This window comes from Balaenoptera musculus, chromosome 3, assembly GCF_009873245.2.
Source record: "Balaenoptera musculus isolate JJ_BM4_2016_0621 chromosome 3, mBalMus1.pri.v3, whole genome shotgun sequence".
NCBI lineage: Eukaryota > Metazoa > Chordata > Mammalia > Artiodactyla > Balaenopteridae > Balaenoptera > Balaenoptera musculus.
The window spans coordinates 154,005,657-154,027,894 of NC_045787.1; the positions used below are offsets into that span (position 1 = coordinate 154,005,657).

The 22,238-nt window shown below is 45.7% G+C and overlaps 1 protein-coding gene across 1 annotated transcript in view; it reads left to right on the forward strand.

Annotated features, from left to right (window-relative positions):
- LOC118892320 (obscurin-like) overlaps positions 1-20,703 on the forward strand; it is a 43,653-nt gene extending 22,950 nt beyond the window's left edge. Inside the window, exons 8-12 of the mRNA XM_036846829.1 lie at positions 1,595-1,870; positions 8,330-8,605; positions 12,231-12,506; positions 16,132-16,407; positions 20,361-20,703. Of these exons, the coding sequence (XP_036702724.1) occupies positions 1,595-1,870; positions 8,330-8,605; positions 12,231-12,506; positions 16,132-16,407; positions 20,361-20,665 (1,409 nt within the window). The 3' untranslated portion in view covers positions 20,666-20,703. The remainder of the gene's footprint in view (positions 1-1,594; positions 1,871-8,329; positions 8,606-12,230; positions 12,507-16,131; positions 16,408-20,360) is intronic.
- Positions 20,704-22,238: the final 1,535 nt, after the last annotated feature.

Sequence of the window (22,238 nt, forward strand, 5' to 3'; positions counted from 1 at the left end):
TGTACATAGCATGACCAGTTTCCCTGTTTCGTAGTAGCAGCCCTATGCCTTTTAGTGTCATCCTGTACTAAGGAGCAGCAGTGTCCAGAGGAAAAAATCAGATGCCCAGTGTGGTTCCAAAAGTGCAGTTCCCTTTTACCTTCCTTACTCACTCCACATCTATCCTTCTAGGAGATCCCTGGCCCTAGCTCTCATCTCTGTTAGAATGACTCCCCTCAGCTTTCATCAAAGCTGCCTCCCTTTTATCATTTAGCACTTCACCTAAACATTACTCCTTAGCAAGATTTTCTCTGACCACCAAATCTAAGTCACCAGTCAGTCCCTTCTCTCTAGCATGTCACTCTGTCTTATTTCATCACAGCATTCACCGTAGCATTACATCATTGTCATGTTTGTATGTTTGTTTGTTTTTCCTCAGTAGAAGGTAAGATCTGTAAGAACAGAGACTGTGTTACTCACGTTTCCAGCTATGGTGTAGCATTCCCAGCTACCACCATAGTGCCTGCAGATAATGGGCCCTCCATTGACATTAGTTGCATCAGTGATTGAATGAATGAATGACTGCATCTACAGCATGGACTCTCTGAGATCCTATATGTATTTATTTGAGTTTAATGGAACATATACAATTATTTAAATTGATGATATCAGCCATTGGTAAGGATGTGGAGAACTGGAACTCCAACACACTGCTGGTGCGAGTGTAAGTTGGTACAAAAATTTTGGAAAACTGGAAATATCTGCTAAAGCCAAAAGCAGATGTTCCTATGTTCCAACAGTTCTGGTGCCCTAAAAGATATGTGAAAGAATGTTCATAGCAACTTTACACATCATATCTCCAAATTGAAAACAACCCAAATGAACCACAAGAGAAAAAGGAAAAATAAATTGTGGTGCTCACTCATACAACAGAATCCTGTATATCAGTATGAAAGAACTGACTGCTGCTACATGTATAACATGGATAGATCTTACAGACATTATGTTGAGTGAAAGAAAAGAGACCCAAAGAACACATAATGTGTAATTCCATTCATGTGAAATCAAAGAACAGACAAAAGTAACTGATGGAGGTCGAGGTCAGAATAGTGCTTACTTTTGGGGAGTGGTCAGTAGTGAAAGGGGGGCTGTAAATGTTCTGTTTGTTGATGTGTTTTGATCACATGGCAATAGATACACCTAAATTTCATTGAGCTGTATGAATGAATTAGTGCACTTTATATGTGAGTTATACCTAGAAAAATGTAGAATAGTTTGTGGAGGACATACCATATGCTTGGGTCTGGGGATACAAGTGCACACAACCCAACCTGCCTGCCAAAGGTGACTGTCACATGGGAAAGACAATGAACTAGCTGTGACAGATGCTAGAATAACTTTGGCCACTCTTCTCCAGCCTTAGGAATTGACCTTGAGTCAGAACATCACCAAAATGTACACTTGAGATATATGTTTGTAAACACAACTCTACACCTTCCTGGGCACATGGCATCACTGGCTCCAAGGAGAAAATTTACTGAACTCTCAAGTTTTGGTCTCACAGGCTGGTACCAGCTTTGTGTCTCTGACACTGTGTGTCCCTTTCTGTGCCCAGAGTCCTCTGCGGTGTTTATCAAGGGGCAGCCAGCACATAAAGAGGTGCAGGCCGTGGTGGGGGCCAGCACCACACTGAGCTGCGAGGTGGCCCAGGCTCAGACGGAGGTGACGTGGTACAAGAACAGGAAGAAGCTGAATTCGAGCTCAAAAGTGCGTGTGGAGGCCAAGGGCTGCACCCAGAGGCTGGTGGTGCAGCAGGTGGACAAGGCAGATGCCGGGGAGTACAGCTGCGAGGCCAGGGGCCAGAAGGTCTCCTTCCACCTGGATGTCACAGGTCAGTCCTTGGAGGTAGTAACTTAGCCTTGTGTGGAGGTGATGGGACTGGCTTGCATCCCCTGACAGACCCGATGATCTTCCCACTAGACTTCATCTCTTTTAGCCTTCCGTCTTCCCACCTCCCATTTTCATACCCATGGCTGGACCAAGGGAGGCTGGATGGGCAGGCTGTGAACAGAAGGGATAATGATGTTCCTATAAACCCTGAGTGGTGTTTCCACACAGTAATGCACAGTCTTCAGTTCCCAGCATCTGCCCAGAACCTTCCGGGTATTCCTTGGTGTCTGGGACTCTGGTTCTGTCTTGCACTTGGAGTCTGAGGTAGACCAGATGTCTTTTAACTGTGGGTATGTGAATTTGCTCCTCCTGGATGTCCTGACAGCTCCTAGATGCCATCACCTAGCAACGCATGTGGGTTCACACTAGGGAGAGATGTTTGAATTTCATTAAGCCAGGACAAGGGGAAATTTCTGCCACACAGTCATACTTGGATTTATCTCAAGACTGAACTATGGATTATCAAAGTTTTAGGTGTTCTGAACACTCTTTCTTCCTTGCACATGGATATAGAAGTTATCTGTGCATCTACATGTAACAAAATCTAGATCCATTTTTCTTGCAATATGTGTGCAAAGTAAACAGAGACCAGAGGGTTGGTCGATATGTGCCTGAGATATGCACAAGTGAGGTCTGGAATTCTCTTTTCAAAGCAAATACTGATTTCCTTTTGTTTTCTGTTAGAACATTCTATGTCATAATTCCCCATGGAGTCTGATTTATAGATTTAGACTTGGAGAGGAAGAGTAGCTTCTCCTATACCAACATGTATGTATCTTTTAAGAATGGTATTTTAGAAGAATATGATAATATTTTTTCATGGCAATAAATGTGAAAGTTTTGACAAATTGATCAGATTCTTAGAAAACTATATAAAAAGTGACACAAGAAACATTCAACAACTCAAGTAGTCCTATAATCTTTTAAATAATTGGAACCATAATGATAAATCTTCTCATAGAGAAAGATCTAAGCCCAGTAGTTCCACTGGTAAATTATATGAAATACTTTGGAAAGAAAATCCGTGTTCATGGATATTCTTCTAGAGAATAGAAAAAGGAGATAAACAGTCTCTGATTTGTTTCATGTAGATGGCATAACATTGATACCAATATCTGACAAAAAAAATTGTAAGAATTAAAATTACAGACCAACCTATTATAGATATCAAGGCCAATATCTGAAACAAAATATTATCAAAATAAATTTAACAATATATTAAGAGGAAAATTGGTAATACACTGTGATAAAAGTCATAGTCCAGAAATGCAAGGTTGTTCAAACACTAGAAACATTAGCAAAGCAATCTGTTCATGACATGCAGAATAAAGTATTTGGTAAGATTTGGCATTATAAATACAGAAGAAAAGTTTAATAAAATTGGCATCAATTCATGACATAAAATTCTTAACGAATTATAAATAAAACAGTTCTTAATCTGATAAATGACACTGCAGACAAACCAGCTAATTGCACACAAAAAAGTGAAAGTTTGAAAGTTTGTCTGTGAGATAGGGAACCAGACAAGGAAACCAACTGTTACTGCTTTTAACCAACATTGTACAGCAGAGATAGGAGGAAAAGAAAGTAAAAGACATAAACGTGTGAAGAAACAAAAGTTGAATTCATGGATAATATGATTAATCCAAAGGATAAATTATGAGACTTAATAAGATAGTTGAGAATGATTACCATGTAAAAAAATCAATATGAAGAAAACACGTCTACATCTACATTGTAGCAACAAACATCTGGAAAATGAAATTTTTAAAAGAGTTACAATAGCATCAAAAGAATCATTTTCTAATTCCAAGTCTAATAAAGGGTGTTGAGAGGCTCTGTGTGCGTGGGGGAATTATTAAAAATGTTTTGAGAGACAGTCAAGAAGTTCTAAATAGTTAGGTAGAAATCCAGGGAAGAATAAAAAATGTTCAATACCAATTAAAATCCAAACAAATGTTTGTTTAGTGGGGATTTTGAAAATTCAGAAGTAAATTGCTAAGATCATATACAGTCAATACACTCTTGAAGAAGAGCAAAAAGTGAGTTATTTGCTATACCAATATCAAGATTGTTATAAAGCTACAGCAATGAATACAATAGTGTCTCGTTGCAAGGAGAGATACACAGACCAAAGGACCAGAATAGTGATCTTCGACACAAATCTGAACATGAATGGATGCCCACATTCCCCTGCTCCTTTTTTAAAAAAAAATGTGGAATCATGCAAGGAGTAGAGACAACATGGTTTTAATAAATGGTACTTAAACCATTTAACCATATAGAAAAACGATTAGGCCAGTAATTCATATCCCGCACAGTCAACTCATGTTGGGTTAAACACCACAGAATAGAAGGGAAAATCATAAAACTCTTAGATGATAACATAGATGGTTTTAATTACCTCAGATTAAAGAATGATTTCTTTGTTTTTTTAATAAATAATTAAAAAAATTTATCATTAGTGTATAGGAATGCAAGAGATTTCTGTGCATTAATTTTGTATCCTGCTACTTTACCAAATTCATTGATTAGCTCTAGTAGTTTTCTGGTAGCATCTTTAGGATTCTCTATGTATAGTATCATGTCATCTGCAAACAGTGACAGCTTTACTTCTTCTTTTCCGATTTGGATTCCTTTTATTTCTTTTTCTTCTCTGATTGCTGTGGCTAACACTTCCAAAACTATGTTGAATAATAGTGGTGAGAGTGGGCAACCTTGTCTTCTTCCTGATCTTAGTGGAAATGGTTTCAGTTTTTCACCACTGAGGACGATGTTGGCTGTGGGTTTGTCATATATGGCCTTTATTATGTTGAGGTAAGTTCCCTCTATGCCTACTTTCTGCAGGGCTTTTATCATAAATGGGTGTTGAATTTTGTCGAAAGCTTTCTCTGCATCTATTGAGATGATCATATGGTTTTTCTCCTTCAATTTGTTAATATGGTGTATCACGTTGATTGATTTGCGTATATTGAAGAATCCTTGGTATTGGCACAAAAACAGAAATATAGATCAATGGAACAGGATAGAAAGCACAGAGATAAACCCACGCACATATGGTCACCTTATCTTTGATAAAGGAGGCAAGAATATATGATGGAGAAAAGACAGCCTCTTCAATAAGTGGTGCTGGGAAAACTGGACAGGTACATGTAAAAGTATGAAATTAGAACACTCCCTAACACCATACACAAAAATAAACTCAAAATGGATTAAAGACCTAAATGTAAGGCCAGACACTATCAAACTCTTAGAGGAAAACATAGGCAGAACACTCTATGACATAAATCACAGCAAGATCCTTTTTGACCCAGCTCCTAGAGAAATGGAAATAAAAACAAAAATAAACAAATGGGACCTAATGAAACTTAAAAGCTTTTGCACAGCAAAGGAAACCATAAACAAGACCAAAAGACAACCCTCAGAATGGGAGAAAATATTTGCAAATGAAGCAAATGACAAAGGTTAATCTCCAAGATTTACAAGCAGCTCATGCAGCTCAATAGCAAAAAAACAAACAACCCAATCCAAAAATGGGCAGAAGACCTAAATAGACATTTCTCCAAAGAAGATATACAGATTGCCAACAAACACATGAAAGAATGCTCAACATCACTAATCATTAGAGAAATGCAAATCAAAACTACATTGAGGTATCACCTCACACCGGTCAGAATGGCCATCATCAGAAAATCTGCAAACAATAAATGCTGGAGAGGGTGTGGAGAAAAGGGAACACTCTTGCACTGTTGGTGGGAATGTAAATTGATACAGCTACTATGGAGAACAGTATAGAGGTTCCTTAAAAAACTAAAAATAGAACTACCATACGACCCAGCAATCCCACTACTGGGCATATACCCTGAGAAAACCATAATTCAAAAAGAGTCATGTACCAAAATGTTCATTGCAGCTCTATTTATAATAGCCAGGACATGGAAGCAACTTAAGTGTCCATCATCGGATGAATGGATAAAGAAGATGTGGCACATATATACAATGGAATATTACTCAGCCATAAAAAGAAATGAAATTGAGTTGTTTGTAACGAGGTGGATGGAGTTAGAGTCTGTCATACAGAGTGAAGTAAGTCAGAAAGAGAAAAACAAATACAGTATGCTAACACATATATATGGAATCTAAGGAAGAAAAAAAAAAGGTCATGAAGAACCTAGTGGTAAGACGGGAATAAAGACACAGACCTACTAGAGAATGGACTTGAGGATATGGGGGGGGGGGGAAGGGTAAGCTGTGACAAAGTGAGAGAATGGCATGGACATATATACACGACCAAATGTAAAAGAGATAGCTAGTGGGAAGCAGCCGCATAGCACAGGGAGATCAGCTCGGTGCTTTGTGACCACCTAGAGGGGTGGGATAGGGAGGGTAGGAGGGAGGGAGATGCAAGAGGGAAGAGATATGGGAACATATGTATATGTATAACTGATTCAGTTTGTTATAAAGCAGAAACTAACACACCATTGTAAAGCAGTTATACTCCAAGAAAGATGTTAAAAAAATTTTTTTTTAAATTTACTATTTTTGGCTTCGCAGCTCCACGTGGGCTCTCTCTAGTTGCGGCAAGCTGGGGCTACTCTTCACTGTGGTTTGCGGGCTTCTCACTGCGGTGGCTTCTCTTGTTGTTTAGCATGAGCTCTAGGTGCGCAGGCTCAGTGGTTATGGCTCACAGGCTCTAGAGGGCAGGCTAAGCAGTTGCGGCGCACGGGCTTAGTTACTCTGTGGCATGTGGCATCTTCCTGGACCAGGGCTCGAACCTGTGTTCCCTGCATTGTCAGGCAGATTCTTAACCTCTACACCACCAGGGAAGTCCCAAAGAATGACTTCTTAAAATACAAGTGCACTAATCATAATGATAAAAATTTGACTACCTTAAAACTAAATATGCATTGATAGATTCATCAGAAGATAGCATAAAGTACTGAAAAGGCAAACCACACAGATGTGGAAGACATTTAGAACATACACACTTGTCAGTGCCTAGCATTCGTATGTATAAAAACGTCCTTAAAGTGAACATACAAATGGCAGACAATGCTATTGAAAATAGGGCAAAAACGTTTAACAGTGACACCACAGAAGAGCAAACACTGATGACCAAAAACATCAGAAATGGGTCTTTACTTTGAATCATCAGAAAAAATGCAAAAGACTGCCACAGGAGGTACATTTCACTCCCACCACACTGCCAACAGTGAGAGTAGGTGAGGGTAGAACTTCAGCAAATCTCATTCACTGCAGATGAGAACATGCCCTGCACATTCCTGTGGGAAAAGACTCTGGCCTCATCTAGGAAGTATGAGGAATGAACCCATAATGACCCCACAATTTCTGTCCTAGAGGAATTGTGCAAAGAGGAAGTTTATCAGAGTATCCCCATCAGATGCTTGCACCACTTAACAATACGAAAAAATTAAATTGTACTAGCAATGCCCACAACACAGAAAAGTGAACTCATGGTGGGGTAGAAACCCACTGTAAAGGTAAAAACAAAAAAACCCACTGATGATACTGTGGTTTCTTTAAAGACTGAGGTAAGGAAACATTTCTAAATAGAACACAAATGCTCTAAACTGAAAGGGCTGAAATGGACATCGGTGACACTATTGAAGGGAACAACTTTGATTCATCAGAGGACTCGATCACACAGTGAAAGGTCGAGTCCCACAGTTGGGAATAAACTTGAAAGCTAGGAATCTGTCTTTCTCTAGTATTTCGGTGCATAAAGAGTGCCTAGAGATGAATGGAGAGAAGAGAGAGCCCACTATTGGTGAGTGGGCAAAAATTTGAATAGTGTCTTCAGGAAGAACAAAAGAGTAATGAGGAACCCAGTCGTACGGGGAAAGGTGCTCAGCTTCTTTATTCCTCAGACAATGGAAAAGAAAGCCACAGGGAGGTGCCAGCACTCCCTCCAGCTTGTCACAAGTTGACCATACTAAGTGTAGGCCAGGGCACCAAGGCTCAGTGATTTCCATGGACTGCAGGTGTAAAGTTCCCTGCTTAGGCGTATGGAGAAGACTGTGGCACCATCTGGGAAGGTTTGGGAACGCTTGCGTGTGACCCTGCAGATGCCATGAGCAGGGGAGAAGTCTCTTCCAAAAGGGCACCCTCCCCCCCAACTCCCCCACCCCCCGGACCAGCTCACGCGGACCCGGGTGAGAATGCATCACTTGTGTTACTTGTCGCTGAGAAAGGCAGGGGGACGTCTGCAGGGCACACGCCTGGTGCAGAGCCTGGAGAAATTTCCAGCTTGGCCCCCGCCTCACCTCCGCACCCTTCGCACCCGCCTGGCCCTCGGCTCCCCACTCAGGTCTCCTTTGCACGGGGCTGCCTTCCTGACTGAGATGGTGTCCTTGACCCGTGTATCCTTTGCTGTCCCCAGAGCCCAAGGTGGTGTTTGCCAAGGAGCAGCCGGCACGCAGTGAAGTGCAGGCCGTGGCGGGGGCCAGTGCCACGCTGAGCTGCGAGGTGGCCCAGGCCCAGACGGAGGTGACGTGGTACAAGGACGGAAAGAAGCTGAGTTCGAGCTCGAAAGTGCGTGTGGAGGCCACGGGCCGAGGGCGGCGGCTGGTGGTACAGCAGGCGGGCAAGGCAGATGCCGGGGAGTACAGCTGCGAGGCCGGGGGCCAGAGCGTCTCCTTCCACCTGGATGTCACAGGTCAGTCCTGGAGGAGGATACTAAGCTAGCCTATTTGGAGGTGACGAGGGGACTGTCTTGAGGCCTCCACAGACTGGTGTTCACTCTCCTGTAGCCTCCCAGTCTTCCACGTCCCACGTTTATAGCCATTTTTGCCTGGGGGAGGTTGGATGCAGAGGGTGGGCGTGGAAGGAAGAGGGGCCATTTGTGTCCAGCTGTTTCCATGTGGTAAGGCTCAGTCACAGTGTCTTAGCACCTGCCCAGAGCCTTCCTGTTGTTCCTGGTATCGGGACCCTGGCTCTCCCTGATGCGTGGCGTCTGACGTAGGCCTGGGGATATGTCACTTTCCTCCCATGGTACATCTTTCCTGACATCTACCACATAGCTCCTGCCGGGTCTCAGTTTGCCAGATGGGGTTTCAATGTCATTGATGGCGGATTAGTTGAGATATTGGCCACACAGTCCTGCTTGGAATTTTCTTAGGAGTGAACTTTGGATGATCAGATTGGAGGTGTCTGGGATGCCGTTCCTTCAATTTCCTGGATAAGGAAGGTCCGGTTGCCTGTAGGTAGCAGAAGATAGGCCCAAGTTTGTTGTCACGTTCTTGCAAAGGGAGAAAGAAATGAGGATTGGAGTACAGTCACCTGTGCTATTTAGGGTGATCTTCTTAAAGGCAATAGGCTTTTGCCTTTGTCTTCAAGCAGTTTGGATGCTGCAGGTCACTATTCCCCGTGGCGTTAAATTGATGAATTTAGGAACGGAAAGGAAAAAGTCACTTCTGCCCGTCAGTCTGCTTTGCTACAGAGCAGTTAGTGTAGTAGCAGCAGACTCTGACTGGCAAAGCAGTCTTTATTTCGTTGCATTTTCCTAAAGGTTAGTGAGTGTCTCTGCCTCGTGGCTGGAACATAAGGCAGTTTAACAAATCAGCTTACTCGTCTTCTGTGAAGAGAGCCTTAATGCTGATTCGGGGTGGGCTCCCATTCCACACTGACTCCTAGGAGCCAACCCATGACTGTTTGAGACTGTGCGAGCATAGGATGATTCATGGGTGTGTATAGATATCCCAGATCCCACCAGGCATTTCTGTAAAACGTGGCATTCGGAGAATATTCGAGAGTGTTCTGAGATAAAAGTTGTGAAGTTTGACTAAATCCTGGGCAACTGTATGAGAACTGACAGAAGAAGATATAGAAAACTCAAAGAGTTGTATGACCTGTCAATCAGTAGGACCAATAATGAAAAATCTTCCCAGGAACTACCTTGTATTTCTCTGGTAGAGTCTACAAAATATCCTGGAAAACTGTTATTGCATGCTTGTGGAGATGGTCTTAGAGATAGAAAAAGGTGGTACACTCCATAATTCTCTTTAAGTTCATAACATAATATCGATGCTTATCAGAATCGCAGAAGAAAGGGAGGAAGGATGAATGAAATTCCAGACGTATGTATTGCGAATGTCACAGCCAAAATCATAAATGAAATGTCAGCAACAGGAATTCAGCCGTGCCTCTATGGGGTGGAGACCAGTGATGAGAGTCGTAGTCCAGGATTGCACGTTGTGTTCAAGGTTGGCAAAGTCAATAGATATAAAGCTTGGCATTAAGAGATTGAATGCAAAAGGATGTGGCCCTCTGAACGAGTAGAGAATCAAATGGTAGATGCAACTTGATCGTCTGAAGTCCAGGCAAAAAGTGTGATAAAACTGAGCACCAGTTCCTGCCATATAATTCTTATCCTAGTGTACAAAAGTGTTCTTTTTGTAACGTTATAATAAAATTCCTCCAAAAACAACAACAGCAACAACAAGAGCAGCATCTCACTGAACGTGTCCCTGGAAATCTTTGATGTGAGGGAGAATACTGTCCAGTGGGCCACTGTCACCACTGAGTGGAGTGAGGAGGAGCATAAAATCCCTGGCAAAGGGTTTAGAAAAACTCAAGGTAGAATTTGCTGGTGATGTGATTATCAACTCAGACAATCCGATGGATGAATTATTAGGCTGTGTACGATTGCTGAGTAAGACTAGGGTGTAAGAGAATCAACATGCAGAAGACATTTCCACAGCTAAGTCCTGGCGAGAAACGCTTGGAAAGTGAAACTTTTGTGAAAGAGTTAAAATGGCACAATTGTATCATGTTTCTAATTCCAGGTCTGATCAAAGTTGCTATGAGACTATGTGGGGAAATTATTACACATTGTTGAGAGAGAGTCAGAGGTTTCAATCGATGGACAGTAATCTGAGGAGAAAAACCAAAGATGTTGATTAACAATGAAAATCGAACGAAATTTGTGTTTTGGGTGGTCGGATGGTAGAATAGCAGGCAGATTCCAAAGGCAAGGTACAGCCAATATGCTATTTGCTTGAAGAAGCACGGTGGGAGCACTTCCTGTGAGCCGTTGTCAAGAATTATCATGAGGCTATATAGTTTTCAAGATAAGGGGATACCAGTGCAGCTATACTTACCGCATCAGAGGAACGTAGTAGTGAGGTCAGAAAGAGCTCCTTGCAGCAATGGTTTCCTGCACCAACATGGACAAATCCCCCCTCCTGCCCCACTCCCAGCCCCCTCACCTCCGCCACAATTTCATCTGTTACTGTGCTGTCTCTTCGAGAAGTCGAGGAGGGATGTTGTCTTCATAAATAGTGCTTGGACCACTTACCCATAGGGAAAAATTAAAGTGTACTGACAATTCACACCACACACAAAAGTATACTCGTGGTGGGTTAGAAACCTCAGTGTTAAAAGGTACAAACCAAAAAAGAGTCCAGCGATACCGTGGTTTCTTGAAAGACTGAAAGTAAAGGAAGATTTCTTAAATGGAACACAAATGCTCCAAACTGAAAGGGCTGAAATGGACATTGGTGACACTATTGAAGGTAAAAACCTTGACTCATCGGAGGACTCGGTCACAGAGTGAAAGTGCGAGTCCCACAGCTGGGGATAACCTTGAAAGCTAGCAATCTGACCTTCTGTAGTCTTTCAATGCATAAAGAGTGCCTAGAGATGAATGGAGAGAAGAGAGAGCCTACTATTGGTGAGTGGGCAAAAATTTGCATAGTGTCACCAGGAAGAACAAAAGAGCAATGGGGACCCCAGTCGTAAGGGAAAAGGTGCTCAGCTTCTTTATTCCTCAGACAATGGAAAAGAAAGCCACAGGGAGGTGCCAGCACTCCCTCCAGCTTGTCACAAGTTGACCATACTAAGTGTAGGCCAGGGCACCGAGCCTCAGTGATTTGCCTGGACTGCAGGTGCAAAGTTCCCTGCTTAGGTGTATGGAGAAGACTGTGGCCCCATCTGGGAAGGTTTGGGAACACTAGGGTGTGACCCTGCAGATGCCATGAGCAGGGGAGAAGTCTCTTCCAAAAGCGCACCCTCCCCCAACACCCACACTCCCCGGACCAGCTCACGCAGAACCGGGTGAGAATGCATCACTTGTGTTACTTGTCGCTGAGAAAGGCAGGGGGACGTCTGCAGGGCACACGCCTGGTGCAGAGCCTGGAGAAATTTCCAGCTTGGCCCCCGCCTCACCTCCGCACCCTTCGCACCCGCCTGGCCCTCGGCTCCCCAGTCAGGTCTCCTTTGCACGGGGCTGCCTTCCTGACTGAGATGGTGTCCTTGACCCGTGTATCCTTTGCTGTCCCCAGAGCCCAAGGTGGTGTTTGCCAAGGAGCAGCCGGCACGCAGTGAAGTGCAGGCCGTGGCGGGGGCCAGTGCCACGCTGAGCTGCGAGGTGGCCCAGGCCCAGACGGAGGTGACGTGGTACAAGGACGGAAAGAAGCTGAGTTCGAGCTCGAAAGTGCGTGTGGAGGCCACGGGCCGAGGGCGGCGGCTGGTGGTACAGCAGGCGGGCAAGGCAGATGCCGGGGAGTACAGCTGCGAGGCCGGGGGCCAGAGCGTCTCCTTCCACCTGGATGTCACAGGTCAGTCCTGGAGGAGGATACTAAGCTAGCCTATTTGGAGGTGACGAGGGGACTGTCTTGCGGCCTCCACAGACTGGTGTTCACTCTCCTGTAGCCTCCCAGTCTTCCACGTCCCACGTTTATAGCCATTTTTGCCTGGGGGAGGTTGGATGCAGAGGGTGGGCGTGGAAGGAAGAGGGGCCATTTGTGTCCAGCTGTTTCCATGTGGTAAGGCTCAGTCACAGTGTCTTAGCACCTGCCCAGAGCCTTCCTGTTGTTCCTGGTATCGGGACCCTGGCTCTCCCTGATGCGTGGGGTCTGACGTAGGCCTGGGGATATGTCACTTTCCTCCCATGGTACATCTTTCCTGACATCTACCACATAGCTCCTGCCGGGTCTCAGTTTGCCAGATGGGGTTTCAATTTCATTGATGGCGGATTAGTTGAGATATTGGCCACACAGTCCTGCTTGGAATTTTCTTAGGAGTGAACTTTGGATGATCAGATTGGAGGTGTCTGGGATGCCGTTCCTTCAATTTCCTGGATAGGGAAGGTCCGGTTGCCTGTAGGTAGCAGAAGACAGGCCCAAGTTTGTTGTCACGTTCTTGCAAAGGGAGAAAGAAATGAGGATTGGAGTACAGTCACCTGTGCTATTTAGGGTGATCTTCTTAAAGGCAATAGGCTTTTGCCTTTGTCTTCAAGCAGTTTGGATGCTGCAGGTCACTATTCCCCGTGGCGTTAAATTGATGAATTTAGGAACGGAAAGGAAAAAGTCACTTCTGCCCGTCAGTCTGCTTTGCTACAGAGCAGTTAGTGTAGTAGCAGCAGACTCTGACTGGCAAAGCAGTCTTTATTTCGTTGCATTTTCCTAAAGGTTAGTGAGTGTCTCTGCCTCGTGGCTGGAACATAAGGCAGTTTAACAAATCAGCTTACTCGTCTTCTGTGAAGAGAGCCTTAATGCTGATTCGGGGTGGGCTCCCATTCCACACTGACTCCTAGGAGCCAACCCATGACTGTTTGAGACTGTGCGAGCATAGGATGATTCATGGGTGTGTATAGATATCCCAGATCCCACCAAGCATTTCTGTAAAACGTGGCATTCGGAGAATATTCGAGAGTGTTCTGAGATAAAAGTTGTGAAGTTTGACTAAATCCTGGGCAACTGTATGAGAACTGACAGAAGAAGATATAGAAAACTCAAAGAGTTGTATGACTTGTCAATCAGTAGGACCAATAATGAAAAATCTTCCCAGGAACTACCTTGTAGTTCTCGGGTACAGTCTACAAAATACCCTGGAATACTGTTATTCCATGCTTGTGGAGATGGTCTTAGAGATAGAAAAAGGTGGTACACTCCATAATTCTCTTTAAGTTCCGAACATAACATCGGTGCGTACCAGAATCGCAGAAGAAAGGCAGGAAGGATGAATGACATTCCAGACGTATGTATTGCGAATGTCACAGCCAAAATCATAAATGAAATGTCAGCAACAGGAATTCAGCCGTGCCTCCATGGGGTGGAGACCAGTGATGAGAGTCGTAGTCCAGGATTGCACGTTGTGTTCAAGGTTGGCAAAGTCAATAGATATAAAGCTTGGCATTAAGAGATTGAATGCAAAAGGATGTGTCCCTCTGAACGAGTAGAGAATCAAATGGTAGATGCAACTTGATCGTCTGAAGTCCAGGCAAAAAGTGTGATAAAACTGAGCACCAGTTCCTGCCACATAATTCTTATCCTAGTGTACAAAAGTGTTCTTTTTGTAACGTTATAATAAAATTCCTCCAAAAACAACAACAGCAACAACAAGAGCAGCATCCCACTGAACGTGTCCCTGGACATCTTTGTTGTGAGGGAGAATACTGTCCAGTGGGCCACTGTCACCACTGAGTGGAGTGAGGAGGAGCAGAAAATCCCTGGCAAAGGGTTTAGAAAAGCTCAAGGTAGAATTTGCTGATGATGTGATTATCAACTCAGAGAATCCGATGGATGAATTATTAGGCTGTGTACGATTGTTGAGTAAGGCTAGGGTGTAAGAGAATCAACAGGCTGAAGACATTTCCACAGCTAAGTCCTGGCGAGAAACGCTTGGAAAGTGAAACTTTTGTGAAAGAGTTAAAATGGCACAATTGTATCATGTTTCTAATTCCAGGTCTGATAAACGTTGCTATGAGACTATGTGGGGAAATTATTACACATTCTTGAGAGAGAGTCAGAGGTTTCAATCGATGGACTGTAATCTGAGGAGAAAAATCAAAGATGTTGATTAACAATGAAAATCGAACGAAATTTGTGTTTTGGGTGGTCGGATGCTAGAATAGCAGGCAGATTCCAAAGGCAAGGTACAGCCAATAGGCTATTTGCTTGAAGAAGCACGGTGGGAGCACTTCCAGTGAGCCGTTGTCAAGAATTATCATGAGGCTATATAGTTTTCAAGATAAGGGGATCCCAGTGCGGCTATACTTACCGCATCAGAGGAACGTAGTAGTGAGGTCAGAAAGAGCTCCTTGCAGCAATGGTTTCCTGCACCACCACGGACAAATCCCCCCTCCTGCCCCCCTCCCAGCCCCCTCCCCTCCGCCACAATTTCATCTGTTACTGTGCTGTCTCTTCGAGAAGTCGAGGAGGGATGTTGTCTTCATAAATAGTGCTTGGACCACTTACCCATAGGGAAAAATTAAAGTGTACTGACAATTCACACCACACACAAAAGTACACTCGTGGTGGGTTAGAAACCTCAGTGTTAAAAGGTACAAACCAAAAAAGAGTCCGGCGATACCGTGGTTTCTTGAAAGACCGAAGGTAAAGGAAGATTTCTTAAATGGAACACAAATGCTCCAAACTGAAAGGGCTGAAATGGACATTGGTGACACTATTGAAGGTAAAAACTTTGATTCATCGGAGGACTCAGTCACACAGTGAAAGTGCGAGTCCCACGGTTGGGAATAACCTTGAAAGCTAGCAATCTGTCCTTCTGTAGTATTTCAATGCATAAAGAGTGCCTAGAGATGAATGGAGAGAAGAGAGAGCCTACTATTGGTGAGTGGGCAAAAATTTGCATAGTGTCACCAGGAAGAACAAAAGAGCAATGGGAACCCCAGTCGTAAGGGAAAAGGTGCTCAGCTTCTTTATTCCTCAGACAATGGAAAAGAAAGCCACGGGGAGGTGCCAGCACTCCCTCCAGCTTGTCACAAGTTGACCATACTAAGTGTAGGCCAGGGCACCGAGCCTCAGTGATTTGCCTGGACTGCAGGTGCAAAGTTCCCTGCTTAGGCGTATGGAGAAGACTGTGGCCCCATCTGGGAAGGTTTGGGAACACTAGGGTGTGACCCTGCAGATGCCATGAGCAGGGGAGAAGTCTCTTCCAAAAGCGCACCCTCCCCCAACACCCACACTCCCCGGACCAGCTCACGCAGAACCGGGTGAGAATGCATCACTTGTGTTACTTGTCGCTGAGAAAGGCAGGGGGACGTCTGCAGGGCACACGCCTGGTGCAGAGCCTGGAGAAATTTCCAGCTTGGCCCCCGCCTCACCTCCGCACCCTTCGCACCCGCCTGGCCCTCGGCTCCCCACTCAGGTCTCCTTTGCACGGGGCTGCCTTCCTGACTGAGATGGTGTCCTTGACCCGTGTATCCTTTGCTGTCCCCAGAGCCCAAGGTGGTGTTTGCCAAGGAGCAGCCGGCACGCAGTGAAGTGCAGGCCGTGGCGGGGGCCAGTGCCACGCTGAGCTGCGAGGTGGCCCAGGCCCAGACGGAGGTGACGTGGTACAAGGACGGAAAGAAGCTGAGTTCGAGCTCGAAAGTGCGTGTGGAGGCCACGGGCCGAGGGCGGCGGCTGGTGGTACAGCAGGCGGGCAAGGCAGATGCCGGGGAGTACAGCTGCGAGGCCGGGGGCCAGAGCGTCTCCTTCCACCTGGATGTCACAGGTCAGTCCTGGAGGAGGATACTAAGCTAGCCTATTTGGAGGTGACGAGGGGACTGTCTTGCGGCCTCCACAGACTGGTGTTCACTCTCCTGTAGCCTCCCAGTCTTCCACGTCCCACGTTTATAGCCATTTTTGCCTGGGGGAGGTTGGATGCAGAGGGTGGGCGTGGAAGGAAGAGGGGCCATTTGTGTCCAGCTGTTTCCATGTGGTAAGGCTCAGTCACAGTGTCTTAGCACCTGCCCAGAGCCTTCCTGTTGTTCCTGGTATCGGGACCCTGGCTCTCCCTGATGCGTGGGGTCTGACGTAGGCCTGGGGATATGTCACTTTCCTCCCATGGTACATCTTTCCTGACATCTACCACATAGCTCCTGCCGGGTCTCAGTTTGCCAGATGGGGTTTCAATGTCATTGATGGCGGATTAGTTGAGATATTGGCCACACAGTCCTGCTTGGAATTTTCTTAGGAGTGAACTTTGGATGATCAGATTGGAGGTGTCTGGGATGCCGTTCCTTCAATTTCCTGGATAGGGAAGGTCCGGTTGCCTGTAGGTAGCAGAAGACAGGCCCAAGTTTGTTGTCACGTTCTTGCAAAGGGAGAAAGAAATGAGGATTGGAGTACAGTCACCTGTGCTATTTAGGGTGATCTTCTTAAAGGCAATAGGCTTTTGCCTTTGTCTTCAAGCAGTTTGGATGCTGCAGGTCACTATTCCCCGTGGCGTTAAATTGATGAATTTAGGAACGGAAAGGAAAAAGTCACTTCTGCCCGTCAGTCTGCTTTGCTACAGAGCAGTTAGTGTAGTAGCAGCAGACTCTGACTGGCAAAGCAGTCTTTATTTCGTTGCATTTTCCTAAAGGTTAGTGAGTGTCTCTGCCTCGTGGCTGGAACATAAGGCAGTTTAACAAATCAGCTTACTCGTCTTCTGTGAAGAGAGCCTTAATGCTGATTCGGGGTGGGCTCCCATTCCACACTGACTCCTAGGAGCCAACCCATGACTGTTTGAGACTGTGCGAGCATAGGATGATTCATGGGTGTGTATAGATATCCCAGATCCCACCAGGCATTTCTGTAAAACGTGGCATTCGGAGAATATTCGAGAGTGTTCTGAGATAAAAGTTGTGAAGTTTGACTAAATCCTGGGCAACTGTATGAGAACTGACAGAAGAAGATATAGAAAACTCAAAGAGTTGTATGACTTGTCAATCAGTAGGACCAATAATGAAAAATCTTCCCAGGAACTACCTTGTAGTTCTCGGGTACAGTCTACAAAATACCCTGGAATACTGTTATTCCATGCTTGTGGAGATGGTCTTAGAGATAGAAAAAGGTGGTACACTCCATAATTCTCTTTAAGTTCCGAACATAACATCGGTGCATACCAGAATCGCAGAAGAAAGGCAGGAAGGATGAATGACATTCCAGACGTATGTATTGCGAATGTCACAGCCAAAATCATGAATGAAATGTTAGCAACAGGAATTCAGCCGTGCCTCCACGGGGTGGAGGCCAGTGATGAGAGTCGTAGTCCAGGATTGCACGTTGTGTTGAAGGTTGGCAAAGTCAATAGTTATAAAGCTTGGCATTAAGAGATTGAATGCAGAAGGATGTGGCCCTCTGAACGACTAGAGAATCAAATCGTAGATGCAACTTGATCGTCCGAAATGCAGGCAAAAAGTGTGATAAAACTGAGCACCAGTTCCTGCCACATAATTCTTATCCTAGTGTACAAAAGTGTTCTTTTTGTAACGTTATAATAAAATTCCTCCAACAACAACAACAGCAACAACAATAGCAGCATCCCACTGAACGTGTCCCTGGAAATCTTTGATGTGAGGGAGAATGCTGTACAGTGGGCCACTGTCAACACTGAGTGGAGTGAGGAGGAGCATAAGATCCCTAGCAAAAGGTTTAGAAAAACTCAAGGTAGAATTTGCTGATGATGTGATTATCAACTCAGAGAATCCGATGGGTGAATTATTAGGCTGTGTACGATTGTTGAGTAAGGCTAGGGTGTAAGAGAATCAACAGGCTGAAGACATTTCCACAGCTAAGTCCTGGCGAGAAACGCTTGGAAAGTGAAACTTTTGTGAAAGAGTTAAAATGGCACAATTGTATCATGTTTCTAATTCCAGGTCTGATAAACGTTGCTATGAGACTATGTGGGGAAATTATTACACATTCTTGAGAGAGAGTCAGAGGTTTCAATCGATGGACTGTAATCTGAGGAGAAAAATCAAAGATGTTGATTAACAATGAAAATCGAACGAAATTTGTGTTTTGGGTGGTCGGATGGTAGAATAGCAGGCAGATTCCAAAGGCAAGGTACAGCCAATAGGCTATTTGCTTGAAGAAGCACGGTGGGAGCACTTCCAGTGAGCCGTTGTCAAGAATTATCATGAGGCTATATAGTTTTCAAGATACGGGGATCCCAGTGCGGCTGTATTTACCACATCAGAGGAACGTAGTAGTGAGGTCAGAAAGAGCTCCTTGCAGCAATGGTTTCCTGCACCACCACGGACAAATCCCCCCTCCTGCCCCCCTCCCAGCCCCCTCCCCTCCGCCACAATTTCATCTGTTACTGTGCTGTCTCTTCGAGAAGTCGAGGAGGGATGTTGTCTTCATAAATAGTGCTTGGACCACTTACCCATAGGGAAAAATTAAAGTGTACTGCCAATTCACACCACACACAAAAGTATACTCGTGGTGGGTTAGAAACCTCAGTGTTAAAAGGTACAAACCAAAAAAGAGTCCGGCGATACCGTGGTTTCTTGAAAGACCGAAGGTAAAGGAAGATTTCTTAAATGGAACGCAAATGCTCGAAACTGAAAGGGCTGAAATGGGCATTGGTGACACTATTGAAGGTAAAAACCTTGACTCATCGGAGGACTCGATCACACAGTGAAAGTGTGAGTCCCACAGCTGGGGATAACCTTGAGAGGTAGCAATCTGTCGTTCTCTAGTATTTCAATGCATAAAGTGTGCCTAGAGATGAATGGAGAGAAGAGAGAGCCTACTATTGGTGAGTGGGCAAAAATTTGAATAGTGTCACCAGGAAGAACAAAAGAGCAATGGGAACCCCAGTTGTATGGGAAAAGGTGCTCAGCTTCTTTTTTTTTTTTTTTAAGATTTTTTTTTTTTTTTAAATTTATTTCTTTCTTTATTTTTGGGTGTGTTGGGTCTTCGTTTCTGTGCGAGGGCTTTCTCCAGTTGCGGCAAGCGGGGGCCACTCTTCATCGCGGTGCGCGGGCCTCTCACTATCGCAGCCTCTCTTGTTGCGGAGCACAGGCTCCAGACGCGCAGGCTCAGCAATTGTGGCTCACGGGCCCAGTTGCTCCGCGGCATGTGGGATCTTCCCAGACCAGGGCTCGAACCCGTGTCCCCTGCCTTGGCAGGCGGACTCTCAACCACTGCGCCACCAGGGAAGCCCCCAGCTTCTTTATTCCTCAGACAATGGAAAAGAAAGCCACGGGGAGGTGCCAGCACTCCCTCCAGCTTGTCACAAGTTGACCATACTAAGTGTAGGCCAGGGCACCGAGCCTCAGTGATTTGCCTGGACTGCAGGTGCAAAGTTCCCTGCTTAGGCGTATGGAGAAGACTGTGGCCCCATCTGGGAAGGTTTGGGAACACTAGGGTGTGACCCTGCAGATGCCATGAGCAGGGGAGAAGTCTCTTCCAAAAGCGCACCCTCCCCCAGCCCCCCCACCCCCCGGACCAGCTCACACGGACCCGGGTGAGAATGCATCACCTGTGTTACTTGTCGCTGAGAAAGGCAGGGGGACGTCTGCAGGGCACACGCCTGGTGCAGAGCCTGGAGAAATTTCCAGCTTGGCCCCCGCCTCACCTCCGCACCCTTCGCACCCGCCTGGCCCTCGGCTCCCCACTCAGGTCTCCTTTGCCCGGGGCTGCCTTCCTGACTGAGATGGTGTCCTTGACCCGTGTATCCCTCCCTGTCCCCAGAGCCCAAGGTGGTGTTTGCCAAGGAGCAGCCGGCACGCAGTGAAGTGCAGGCCGTGGCGGGGGCCAGTGCCACGCTGAGCTGCGAGGTGGCCCAGGCCCAGACGGAGGTGACGTGGTACAAGGATGGAAAGAAGCTGAGTTCGAGCTCGAAAGTGCGTGTGGAGGCCACGGGCCGAGGGCGGCGGCTGGTGGTGCAGCAGGCGGGCAAGGCAGATGCCGGGGAGTACAGCTGCGAGGCCGGGGGCCAGAGCGTCTCCTTCCACCTGGATGTCACAGGTCAGTCCTGGAGGAGGATACTAAGCTAGCCTATTTGGAGGTGACGAGGGGACTGTCTTGCGGCCTCCACAGACTGGTGTTCACTCTCCTGTAGCCTCCCAGTCTTCCACGTCCCACGTTTATAGCCATTTTTGCCTGGGGGAGGTTGGATGCAGAGGGTGGGCGTGGAAGGAAGAGGGGCCATTTGTGTCCAGCTGTTTCCATGTGGTAAGGCTCAGTCACAGTGTCTTAGCACCTGCCCAGAGCCTTCCTGTTGTTCCTGGTATTGGGACCCTTGGTCTCCCTGATGCGTGGGGTCTGAAGTAGGCCTGGGGATATGTGACTTTCCTCCCATGGTACATCTTTCCTGACATCTACCACATGGCTCATGCTGAGTCTCAGTTTGCCAGATGGGGTTTCAATGTCATTGATGGCGGATTAGTTGAGATATTGGCCACACAGTCCTGCTTGGAATTTTCTTAGGAGTGAACTTTGGATGATCAGATTGGAGGTGTCTGGGATGCCGTTCCTTCAATTTCCTGGATAGGGAAGGTCAGGTTGCCTGTAGGTAGCAGAAGATAGGCCCAAGTTTGTTGTCACGTTCTTGCAAAGGGAGAAAGAAGTGAGGATTGGAGTAGAGTCACCTGTGCTATTTAGTGTGATCTTCTTAAAGGCAATAGGCTTTTGCCTTTGTCTTCAAGCAGTTTGGATGCTGCAGGTCACTATTCCCCGTGGCGTTAAATTGATGAATTTAGGAACGGAAAGGAAAAAGTCACTTCTGCCCATCAGTCTGCTTTGCTACAGAGCAGTTAGTGTAGTAGCAGCAGACTCTGACTGGCAAAGCAGTCTTTATTTCGTTGCATTTTCCTAAAGGTTAGTGAGTGTCTCTGCCTCGTGGCTGGAACATAAGGCAGTTTAAGAAATCAGGTTACTCGTCTTCTGTGAAGAGAGCCTTAATGCTGATTCGGGGTGGGCTCCCATTCCACACTGACTCCTAGGAGCCAACCCATGACTGTTTGAGACTGTGCGAGCATAGGATGATTCATGGGTGTGTATAGATATCCCAGATCCCACCAGGCATTTCTGTAAAATGTGGCATTTGGCGAATATTCGAGAGTGTTCTAAGATAAAAGTTGTGAAGTTTGACTAAATTCTGGGCCACTGTATGAGAACTGACAGAAGAAGATATAGAAAACTCAAAGAGTTCTATGACTTGTCAAACAGTAGGACCAATAATGAAAAATCTTCCCAGGAACTACCTTGTAGTTCTCGGGTACAGTCTACAAAATACCCTGGAAAACTGTTATTCCATGCTTGTGGAGATGGTCTTAGAGATATAAAAACGTGGTACACTCCATAAGTCTCTTTAAGTTCAGAACATAACATCGGTGCATACAATAATCGCAGAAGAAAGGCAGGAAGGATGAATGAAATTCCAGACGTATGTATTGCGAATGTCACAGCCAAAATCATAAATGAAATGTTAGCAAAAAGAGTTCAGCCGTGCCTCCATAGGGTGGAGACCAGTGATGAGAGTCGTCGTCCAGGATTGCACGTTGTGTTCAAGGTTGGCAAAGTCAATAGATATAAAGCTTGGCATTAAGAGATTGAATGCAAAAGGAT